This window comes from Cyclopterus lumpus, chromosome 19 (genome assembly GCF_009769545.1).
Source record: "Cyclopterus lumpus isolate fCycLum1 chromosome 19, fCycLum1.pri, whole genome shotgun sequence".
Taxonomy (NCBI): Eukaryota; Metazoa; Chordata; class Actinopteri; order Perciformes; family Cyclopteridae; genus Cyclopterus; species Cyclopterus lumpus.
The window spans coordinates 6134382-6146729 of record NC_046984.1 but is presented as its reverse complement, the minus strand read 5'-3'; the positions used below and the strand labels follow the sequence as shown (position 1 = coordinate 6146729).

The 12348-nt window shown below is 43.6% G+C and overlaps 1 protein-coding gene across 1 annotated transcript in view; it reads right to left on the bottom strand.

The window, feature by feature from the left end:
* The window catches only part of snx29 (sorting nexin 29), a 107270-nt gene that overhangs the window by 94441 nt on the left and 481 nt on the right, over positions 1–12348 (bottom strand). The window contains exons 2-11 of the mRNA XM_034558472.1: positions 9701–9765; positions 9070–9122; positions 8433–8557; positions 6639–6819; positions 6051–6121; positions 5367–5627; positions 4251–4659; positions 3503–3615; positions 3035–3131; positions 2800–2882 (exon numbers count right to left, since the gene is read on the bottom strand). Of these exons, the coding sequence (XP_034414363.1) occupies positions 2800–2882; positions 3035–3131; positions 3503–3615; positions 4251–4659; positions 5367–5627; positions 6051–6121; positions 6639–6819; positions 8433–8557; positions 9070–9122; positions 9701–9765 (1458 nt within the window). The remainder of the gene's footprint in view (positions 1–2799; positions 2883–3034; positions 3132–3502; positions 3616–4250; positions 4660–5366; positions 5628–6050; positions 6122–6638; positions 6820–8432; positions 8558–9069; positions 9123–9700; positions 9766–12348) is intronic.

Here is a 12348-nt window from a genome sequence, read left to right as displayed (position 1 = left end):
AGGAATTATTAACTTTTTTCTTTTATCGGATCACTACTCGGAAGTTCAGGTGTAGGTATCGAGAAGGAAAATATGGTATCGGAACTTCTGCTAGCTCGGCTTAAGGGAGACCAAGAATAAACATTGACAATTCCAGCATCACTATGTAGTGAAACAATAGATCGAGAATGAATATAATAATTATCTGCATCACTACGTGTCGTTCTTTTTGCAATTGAACCAGGTCAAATTTAAACAAAACATCAAAGAGCAGCCATGTCAGTCTGAAGGCGTCAGGATCCTTTCCGGTTTAACTTGAGCAGCTGCAGCCAGACTCTGCTCGCAGTCAGCTGCTGGCTGATGTTAATCTCCATGCTGATGTAAAGGACAGATTTGGGGCGGGCTGTGTGGTGGTACAGTGACTCATCTCCATAGTTACGCTTGGAGATGCACATGAAGGTTTCAAAGCCCCTAACTAGGCTTCTACCAGGACTTCCAAAAATAACAACCATGAGACAAGGAGTTAATCTACCCTGCACTTTGCATTCCACCATTACACACACACACACACACACACACACACACACAGACCACAACTCTATTCTCATAACTAATGTAGGGTGTCGATGTAGCCCCAGACACAAGTAGGTCTCCTCCAGCCCCGAGCTAAGAGCCTAGTTGTGGTGGGAGGAGGGGGAGGAGGAAAGAGAGAGGAAGAGGAGTGTGATGAAGGGCACAACAGAGAGAGCACGGGAGAAAAGAGGAAGTCTATTATGTCCATAGCTCCATTCTCCACAACGGCAGGCCAGAAATAAATGTGACCTTAAGTCTGATTACACGTTCACAGCAGGTGCCACAGGCGAGCCATTAGGGACTTCAGTAGAGCCAGACGACCCTCCGTCGGGGGGGGGGGGGGGGGGGGGGGGGGGGGGGGGGAAATTACAGAACAATTGTGTTTGTGTGCCCCCCACCAGAACCTACACGCTCTTGCTCAATTGTTCCAATAATGGATGCATTAGCAGAGAGCTAGGCCATGTAATCGAGGTGTCTTGTGAATTATAGACTCCATACTCGTCAATCAATGGATCGCTTGGCCTCTCTCTCTCTCTCGCTCTCTCTCTCTCTCTCAAAAAGGGCAACACTGCTATTAACTGTTTTACTATTCCGAAGCACTGAGCATACACTCATTCTAATGATATATTGCAAATTGTCCTAATTATAGAAGGTCTTGTTACCCTCTTTGCACAATCAACTGCTCATTGTAACTTTTGACTAAATCAACATGCTCAAGCTATCTAGTATTACATCGTTATACTTTTTTTATTTAAAAACATCAACCAGCAGAGATGTCATGAATTTTAATTTTAAAACATTGGATTCTACATTTCCCATGATGCATCTCAAAAGTCTTTCATTTGAACCCCAGGGCCTCCTCACTAACCAACTTCTTTCAGACTCCTCACCTTTAGTTTGAAGGGGAGGGTTTTCGAGCCCAAGCTGAGATAACCCTCATGGCATTGCTATGACATCATCAGAGTCAACAGTTGTCAGTGAAGATATAAGATGTTACCAATTGCAAGAAATAAGTTAATCTGCAGATGAGACCAATACAAATGGTGTTTAACTTGCCTCCAGCTAAAATACCCAATGATATACTCAATGAAAACAGTGCTATTAAAGACTTTTTTTTCTTGAGAGACTATCCCTCAACCTGGCTTGTCTTCTTCTTCCTCGATGGTTTCCTACGCTTCCCAGTTCGACTTTGGTATCTCTGCCTCTGCCGCGATGGATTTCTTCCTATGAGACGGTTGGATGTCTGTGAGTCTGCAGGGGAGCTGTTTGCTGTTTGATTGTGAGCGACGGACACAAAAACCTGACTTTACAGCGACGTTACAGTATTTCAGAGTGGATTTGACTTCTAACCGCTCCACTGTTTTAGATCTCTAAGGCCGCATAGATCTCTGTATCTCGAAGACTGTTTTCTCTGCATAAATCAAATATCAAATTTCATCAGTGATGATACTTGACCAACACCAACAACATAACCTGTGAGTCGCGCGCACAATAAAGTGCTCATCTCTGTGTGTTTAATCCACATCTAAACTTGAAGGACCTTTGTAAATTTCACACACACAATCTGACTTTGTGTCACACTCTCCTAGTTTTTCTCCCCAATAATCCTTTGAGGGGAGCAGACGGACAACAACATGTGCGTCCACCGGACCAACAGTGCCATCTGGTGGATGGTCTTCCTTCATGGACATTTTAAGGAACTGAAAGGCATCACTCAGAGCAATTAGATCACTTTAACCACACAGAAAAAGAACGAGGTTTGAAAATAGCAATCATCCGGTCTGATTTAATTTGCTACAGACGACAGCTGCTGGGGAAAACTCCAGACAAACGACGTGTCAGGGCTTCCACGGGGTTCATCATCGCCACGCACTTCTTGGGAATACACTTCAAGATTAGGTTGTCTTCTGAAGAAAGCTCAAGAGGAACCGGTTGTTTGCTTGTATAATCTTCATTTAACTAATCAAAATATGAATATAAATAACACTTAATATAAATCACCTAACAAGTAACATTTCAGTGAGATATATTATGTTCAAACAATGCATATTGAATATCTTAAGTTCAAAATAATAAACTTAACACAAGAAACATTTTTCTTTTTAAATAAATAATGAATAATATTCCATTTTACTCAAGAAATCTCACTAAGCAAATTTCCGCTTGTTTTTTAAACCTAATTTGAGGACAAACCCGACTAGAGGAGCAGGAGAGAGGCAGACCGGTGTAAAACGGAGGAACACTCACCCACGGTCATGGCCTCTGGCAGACCAGATGTTGGCAGCACACTGGAGAGCGGCGCGGACTGCGTCGGTGGGCTGGACTCCATACTGCAACACATTTCACAGTTCATTTTTATAAAGAAAGAAGAGGCTGCACTGGCAAGACTTGCTTGTTTAAGTCCCGTTACTAAATCAGATGAATAGTTTGCCCTCAACTGCAACTAATTCACTCAACAGCACAGCCTGACGCCACGTCTTACTTCAACGTTAGCAGCGATCTGCTGCTCTCACAGTTTCCCACCGGTCCTGTTGACTCACACTGAGCAGGAAATGCAGCCGTGTCCTCCACAGAGCTCACTGAAACCAGATGGAAGTGAAAGTGGAGGTGAAGACGGGCATAGAAAGTCCCGTGATTCCATTTTATAGACATCTAATCCCTAAACCGAAGCCATCAGCAGCTGTTGTCAGCAGTAAAAACAGTCAAGCAAACATTACACAATCTTAAAATTGATTCATATTTGTATTTTAAAAAATGTACGCAATGTAAAATAGTTAGGTGTGCAGTGAAAGTAGGAAATGTGAACTGAGGATCAATGTGGCGGCGTAGGCTAAAAGCACTCAGGAAATAATGCACTGATCTGGGAGCAGAGTGCATCCGGAAGTGTTTTTATGTTCTACGTTGAATAAAGTCTGCAGCTGTTGTGCCGGCGTCCTGAGGAGCACCGTACCTGGCTGAGAGTCTGCAGGGTTCAGGGGAATGAGGATGTCCGAGCTCCTGTGCTCGATCATCACCTGTAGGGGGCTCCAGGTGGACACACTGGACAGGCTGCCGACCACCACCCTAGAACGAGAGCGTTTTCATCAGTTTGGCTGTGCAGCCGCTACTTTTCACTCCACTCCTGCCTCAGTGTCAGTTGTGGACATTTCAGATTAAAACCTGAACTGCGAGACACATTCTAGAGTCTAGTTCAGGGAAGTCTGACACTTTGAGCCCCGCTTTAGACAAAATCGAGACAACTGCACCTCCCATAATGCTAAGGGGGATATACAGATATCAGATCACCAGTTTTTGGTCTTTTTTTTCTAAGCAGTTTTATGAAAGTCTATTGTCGACAGAGACCAGGGACAATGATAGCCTCTGAAAGTGAAAGTCCCACTGAAGCTAGCAATATGTGATCATGTGTTCACCGGACCGAAAATGAAGACTAACATTTCTGGTTTTGTGTTTCTGCATTTGTTTTTTGATTAAAAACACTTAATTTTCCCAGAGGAAACTGACTTCTGGATCACCTCCTGCAGCCCATTATTTGATAAAGCAAACAATAAAACAGGATGTAACAAAAATACAAGCATTTTTTAATTAAAATCAGATTTCTTTTAATGATCTCACGTGCATGCAATGAACAACCTCCAAAGGTAGTTTGCCCAATATATAATTTTTATAACCCTACATTCAACTAAAGTCATCTGACTTACTGATCAGAGCTGCTTCTCCTCTCCTCCTCATGGGTTTGTGCTCTGGGTTTGTACATCTCCTCTTCCTCCTCCTCCTCCTCGTTGTCTATACTCTTATTGTCAGGTAGAGGAGGAGGAGTAGTGGGCGGAGAACGAGAGGGATGGGGGGACCCCACCCAGCTGATTATGCCCGGCTCAGCCATGCCGTTCTGGACTGGCGACTCGGAGAAGACCGGCTCCAAAGGGTCTACTCCTTCCTCCACACTGCTCTGAGCAGGAGCAGTGTGGCTCTTCCTCATCGCGCCCATCTTCTGGGAGTCCTCCTCTCCCTCCTCCTCCTCATCCTCCGCGCCTCCGTCCAGATCGTCATCAAAGGAAATTATGTTGGTGATTTTCTTTCTCCTCCTGCGCTCTTTCCTCAACCCCGAGTCTGGGTGGGAAGAAATTAACAAAACTCTCAATTTCTACCTTGAATGAAGTGAAACGTTGCCTCAAAATATTAATGCGGCAACGTTTAGTACTGGTGACATCAGCATCTTCAGTTTAGTTCAATTAAGTAATTTAAAGTGAACTTTCTGTGGCTCTCTTCCTTTTCAGAAGCAAAAAGCCCAGCTGTGCATAACCAGTGACTAATCTGAATGGATTTCCACCTTGAAGGGTTGGCACGCAGCTCAGAACTTACATTCAGCCCAGCAGAACGTTTTAGCACCACTAAGTTAACATTTAAACGCGTGTCCACCCCACAGAGTAAATAAAAGAGAGAAAACGCTGCAAGTTCTCCCCAATGGACGGACCTGGGCCGACAGCTAAATGAGGCTTATTCATTTCATGGGGGATTTCATCACTGCTGCAGCACTCTGCTGCGGACGCCTCGAGTTGCATCCACGAGATTCACATTGACTCAAAAAGTAGATGTGAATATGCAATGTTTCAATGAAATGTTTGATTTTTGCAGCTAGTGTATAAATTAAAAAAAACTACAACATGATGTAATCTGTAAGAGAAAGAAAAGCCCCAAAGAATGCTGCTGCTATTTTTTATTTTTTTGCATGGCTACTGTATTGTATTACAAATAATTATTTCCATGCGCTGCGGCAAAACAAACAAGTCGAGAATAAAAACATCGCCGTTCCCTACCGGCCGAGCTGCTGCGTGGCAGGACGGGTAGCGGGTCGGAGGCCCCGTCCACTCTGGGGGTGAAGCCGGGCACCACAGCCGTGGCGGTGCTGATCTCTCGCAGCAGGCTGCTGACCCCCTGAGTCGACTCTTTCCACAGGCTGCCGATGCCCTGCGTGGACTCCTTGAGGAGGTGGGACACCGAGGAGGCCCCACCTCGCGTCACCCCGCCGTTCAGGTCAGTGTTGTCGATGTTGATGGCAAACAGGATGGAGTTCAGACCTGAAGGCCCGCGGCAGAAAGAGAGGGGGCGAAATCTACTTTATTACAGATCAGTCTAGTTCAAATCACAAAAAGCTTTTGAACTTCTGCAAAGTGCTTTGTAAGCTTTTCCGGGCGCACACAGATGGACTATCTGCCCGAGTATGAACAGAAAGGAAACGCTCTGGCATAAGATCAGTGGTTTATATTCTTCATATTTTATAGTTTGTGCTCATCAATAGTTCAACAGTAAGAGCACAGTCATTACCACTAATAGGGTTAGGACTTCAATTCCCACCAAATCCAGTCGTGTAAACAAGTAAAGTGCCAGAGCAGCTCCGTTTGTGTGAAGCATTTTTAAATTTCAATGAGACTGAAAATGAGGCTGTAATGCCCTCTTCCTTTACTCTGAAAATGTCTCCAACATTCAAAAGCCAACCTCACCTGCAGCCATGGTGGGGAGCATACTGGCCCTCTCTTCATCGAGAATAAAAGCACCGTCTTCATAGTACGTTCTAGGAAACAGGGAGGAGGAGAAGGAACATGTCTGATCAGGGCAAAGAGAGGAAATACCGGCTTCACAGATCTAAAACTTGTGGCGGTGAAGTCAGCATAATGCATGAAATAAATTTTAAAAAAGAGCATGTGAGATCACACTGGTGTGTAGAAACGTGTGACGTTGCTAAATCTATTATTGAGTTCACTGAGCTACAGTGAAAGACAAACAGAATCCATGCATAACACACACACACACACACACACACACACACACACACACACACACACACACACACACACACACACACACACACACACACACACACACACACACACACACACACACACACACACACACACACACACACACACACACACACACACACACACACACACACACACACACACACACACACACACACACACACACACACACACACACACACACACACACACACACACACACACACACACACACACACACACACACACACACACACACACACACACACACACACACACACACACACACACCCCAGGCGAAGGCGGTCAGCCAGCAGTGTGTGCAGGTATCGCTCCAGCGAGTGCTCGTTGAGGGCGCAGCGCAGCCAGGCGCGACCGCGGCCCAGCTCTGAGGAGATGTGACGTAGGGAGTAGAACCGCTGGAGCTCGTGGCGGTTCAGATGCTCCTTCACATAGAACCAGAAAGTGACCTCTGGAGAGGGGGATAAACAAATAATACATAGGAGGAGGAGGTGAGATGGAGGAAGAGGAAAAGGGACAAAGAAGGAGAGAATTTAGTTCTATGAAACAGGGGAAAAAAAGATAAAAGGACTAAAGAAACTTGTGTGGCTCTTTTTCATTGTAACGTGTTCTAATTAATAGGAAGGAGAGGAGTGGTATGCACATGATTAGCATATAACAATGTGTTCAAATGACATCTTTGTCAGCGGGCTTGGCTTCATTATGGAGCTCTAAGTCCACAATCCTTTCTCCTAATTGACTGAAATACAGGAAAACGTCAGATATGCTAATGATTATGACGTGTAGCCATGTATTTGTCCTCCATCTGAATTCAATAGCCACATGGTTCTTACATTTGACACCGTAGAAACCATTTAGTATAATTTAAAACTAATGTATGGTCACAGTCAGGGTTACTCCTGCAGTCACACGTGTCAATGTGGAAAGAAGCTCAAATCATTTGATAAAATATATATATTACGATTGTAAACTAATAGTTTGTGAAAAGTAGTCGAGGAGAGAAGAAAAGAAAAGGAGAAACAGTAACAGTAACATTGGTGGATGAATGGATGCAACAAAAAAAGTAATGGATAATTGGTTAACATAAATTTATCGTGAGCATTTAAATAATATCCAGTTTAACAATCAATTGAAATGCACAACATGATGGGGTGCTCGAGTTCTTCTCAACAACAAAAAGGGAACAAATCTCAGCAGCAACAAATAATAACAACGTGAGACTTCTTCAGTGTGATGAAGACAGTTGGAGGCTACTTTTTAGAAAAACATTTCTATTGAATGTCAAATAGAATAATAAAAGAAAATGCAATTCTCTTCCTCGGGGTGCACTAAAAAGGTCGAAGAACAAAAAGGAGAATCCAGAAAAAAAGACTAAAGTAACAGTTTTCCACACCGCACGATGATATGATTGCACATTGAATAAAATATATGTAAGTCACGTTGTTGTTTTTTTAATGGATACATGGTTACATCAACTGGCAATATCGCAGATGTCTTATGCACTTTTGTACCAGCGATCATTTCTCCCCCGCAGTTCAGCCATCGGCTGTTTGGCATCTTCGGGATCTTGACTGGAATTTTAAAACAAAAAGGTCTGTGGGTTTTGAACAATTCTTGAGCACCCGGCGCGCATTTCTGATGACGCCGGGGAGGTTTTAGCAGTGCGAGGCCACCACCGGCGGGGAGAGGGAGAGAGAGAGAGAGAGAGAGAGAGAGAGAGAAGGTTTGAAGACAGAGAGAGGGAAGCAGAGACCTTCCTGTGCACGCCATTCTGAACTGTAGCCTAATTATCAGGTCTCACAGCCAGATTGTGTGTGTGTGCGCGTCTGTGTGTGTGTGTGTGTGTGTGTGTGTGTGTGTGTGTGTGTGTGTGTGTGTGTGTGTGTGTGTTTCTCCTGCAGCTCGGAGCTTCCCACTGACACATCTGGGTCCACCAACCCTCCGTGACTTTCTAAATAGAAATCCAGCTACCCTGTAGCACGGCGAGCATTCTCAATCTCAAAGCCGGGGCGTTTAGCTCTAGACCCGAGTTGAACCGACCGTGCAGCCGGTTAAGTGACGCACCTCCTTCGGTCTTGGTGTTGAAGCCTGCAGCCTGCTTGAGAGCAGCGGCGGTGAGAGCCAGACCTCGGCTCTTCCTCAGGCCATGCTGCAGCACCGCTTCAAACTGGGCACACAGACAGATCACCCTGCAGAGACAAAGACAAGTCGCCGTGTGGCTGCACTTTAAACTCCACTGGAAGTTCCACTATCTGTAGTTTCCGATGGAAAGGTGAAATTGTAATTTATATTTCAGAAACCGCCGCTACAACTTCAAAATTAGATCTGAGCTGCACAGGATATGAAACTTTGATCAAATATTTCTCTCCGACAGTATTAAGCTCTGATGAAACAAGGTCGGTGCATCATTTTTCATACACATTTTCCTTTTTCCATCAGAAAAAAACCCTCTTATTGCTTAGATGGTGATGAAAAATATTGTAACTCTCTCAACCCGAAAAAATAAGGTTATTTAGTTCATTGTAGCAAATAAAATTGATTTTCTTTTTGCCGGATCGCTGTGCAGAAGAAGCTGAATGTAAGATACTGGAGCCTGAAGCACCACCGCATCAAGCGACCTGGAACTACACACTCAAAACCAAACAGCCCCCTTGGGTGCTGAATAAACACAAGAGTGTGTTGTATCTGCGGCTTTTCCTACCGGCTATCTGAGTCTGTGGCGATCTCCTTTCTTCCTCCAAAGCGGATTTGGCACTGGAAAGATATGAAGGGAATGTTAATAGCTGCCTATGAAATAAATAAATAGTTCCGTGTGTGTATATATATATATATATATATATATATATATATATATATATATATATAAATAAATTAAATATATATATATATATATATATATATACAGTATATATATATATAAAATAGACCAGGCTAACCCTAATACTATACATGTAGTTCCCACTTTCTTTGTCCCTCTATGTGTGGTAAAGGACAAGACATCAAACCACTCAATGGCCAAAACTAAAATCCCAGACATAAATCTGCTCAACATATTTGCACATCAACAGAAGTTCAGCTCGTAATACGAGTTGTAAACACTGCTCCAGTGTGTTTTGATAAACGGTCGATAAGGGAGCCAAAAGATACACCACAAACCAGCGGTGAATTACTTGCGTGTTCCGGTTAAAGGCATCAACCCCAACACCAGACACTTTTAAAAGGTGATGGGATTTCCCGACTGTGCACAAGCCCGAGCAGACTTTGAAATAGAGTTTGGTGCCATGCGGTCTCTCCCACGTAGAGAACGGACATTTGAGCGACAGGTGACTCACCTGTTTGACTGCATCCAGCAGCCTCTCCAGGAGGTGCTGTCTCTTGGTATCGCACTGCTGAGTGCCTGCGGAGGTAAACAGACAAATTAAGGAAATGACCCACATTTTTGTTTGATGATGGATTAAGGAAATCAATTACCCAGTCATGCCTGTATGAAGTATGCATGTCCAAGAGGAGGGGAACTAAACTGACTGCTGAGGAACATCATGGCCACCGCAGTCAGTATAAAAACACAGTTTGAATATAATAGAATTAATGACTACAGCATGGAATAAAACACCACGTGTATTACTACCCAGCAAACACACAAAAATCAATATACCAAGACCCTTACGTGTGTCTGCAACATTCAACAGGGAGTTCATTCTGAACACATTTTGTGTGAAAAAAAAACAAAAAGGCCCCCTGTGGTCTTTCTGACTACTAGTAGCGCTATGGAGCAACGTCTTTATGAGTGGGACCACAGGGCACCATTCATATTCACTCATTGTTATTGCTCAGCATGCTTTTAAGTTATTTCAGTTTAATGCTTGGATTTAATCATGTTCTTTTTATGTTTACTTTGTCCAGAGACTACAGATGAAATATAGCCTTCTGGATAACTCTTCCCAAAAAAAAAGTGTGCACCCACTGCATTGTTTTGAGAGAGAAAAAAGCGGGCAAGGTATGAAAAGCCTCGTCGGAGTGACGTCCAACATGGCAGCCAGAGCTGATGACAGCTAACCATCTGTGGTCTCCACCCAGCTGTGGCCTCCGGGCGAGGAGGGGCATCTGATTAGAGGGCGTTACTGTTCTTTTACTTGTGACGTAGATCAGTTTCAAACCATGAAAAAGCCTATTTTTTATAGATTTTGAAGATGCATTTCCTAAAAGTACAGTTGTATCATTTATTGTATAGCTTAAAAAAAACATTTTAATGTGCGGTTACTCTTTAATGTGCACTGTTCCTATAGTATAAACAAATCAATGTGGCTGCTGTAGTAGTGTGTATCTTTCTATTTGTGTTACAATATTTGTATAGTACGCTTCTATAATGACTTTGATTCAAAGTACAACACTGAATCATTCTCTGGTTCCGGTGTTACACCCCAACTGGTTTTCAAACCTACTGGTTTCCCTACGCGTGCGTGCGTTGTGTTCACTTAACAGCTGCAGCGGTGGTCTGTCTCAGTCACCAGATTCATCACACATTCACAAACATATTGCTGGAGCTCTGAAAGCCACAGTTCACATCCATTGTGGCGATTACGATTGTATAAGTGAGCACTACATCACGTATGAAAGAATACATGTAAGAAGAATATATTTATAGGAAGATCGCAACGACCTGGATTCGATCTCTGATGATCATGTCCTCTATAACGGTGGCGCTACTGATAATTAATTAATTCTGAAGTCATTTAAACATTTACTTATAATGTCACATCTTGTCTGTGTCCAGGGAACAGTTTGGTCTAGACCCGAGGTGATTTGAAACAACTGGCTACCTCGAGCGGATATTAAAACATTGCGACCTGTGATTACATGATTTGCAATTGGACGCTGTATTTTCTAATTTGACGGCTGTGAAGCATTTTCTAAACTCGTGTAATATGTAAATAAAGTTTAGCAATATTATTTTTGTATTATGACAGTCTGAATGTGTTTTAATATCCGCCCAATGTAACCAGTTGTTTTCAGATCACCTAGACCAAACTGTTCCCTGGACACAGACGAGATGTGACATTATAAGTAAATGTTTAAATGACTTGAGACTTTTTTAATTACCATGTAGCGCCACCGATATTGAGGACATGATCATTTTGCTCAACAGAGATCGAATCCAGGTCGTTGCGATCTTTCTATATATTTTTTTTCTAAAATGTATTTCTTCATACATGGCTGTGATCTAGTGCTCACGTATACGATCGTAATCGCCGCAAAGGATATGAAATGTGGCTTTAACATCTCCAGCAATATGTTTGTGAATGTGTGACGAACACTGGCTTCTCGGATGTGCAGAAGTGCAGCTTTCCTCTGTAATATATAATTATGAATCTCTTGGGTTTTCGACCATGGGTCAGGTGGACCAAGACACCTGAAGGCATCACTTTAGCCTCTGAGGGCACATTATTCACCTAAAACTACTGTAAAATCATTTTAGTAATTGCAATGACACCATTTGGTATTTGTGTGTGTGTGTACTGTCCCAGCATTTCTCCGATTCTCATTGACTTTGTTATATATATATTCGAGCTGCTGGCCCACTGGACCGGCTCTGGGTCACCTGCTTTGCCAAAGAGCACCTGGGCAGTTGCATAGTGAGGGAAGCTGGAGTCGTGACTTTCCTTCACCTCGCGTGTTCACATGAGATCCAGACTACACCTGTCACCTGACAACACTTCTGAGACGTCAGGGCTGCGTGCAGCGTGCAGATAACGGCGTCACGTGTTCACTCGTCCCTTCAAAACAAACCTGTCAAGTGGGCTCCAGGTCGTCTCAGTGAGCCCGACCAGCACGGGGTTCAGTTGGACTGAGCTTAAACGTGACACGTCATACATGATGCGGTGTACACGTCGAAGCCACGGGGAGTACTTTGGAGTAGTGTTTCCTCTTTCTTTCCCCCCACGGTAGGGCAGAAAGGGCCCTTAACAGCATGAACAGAGGG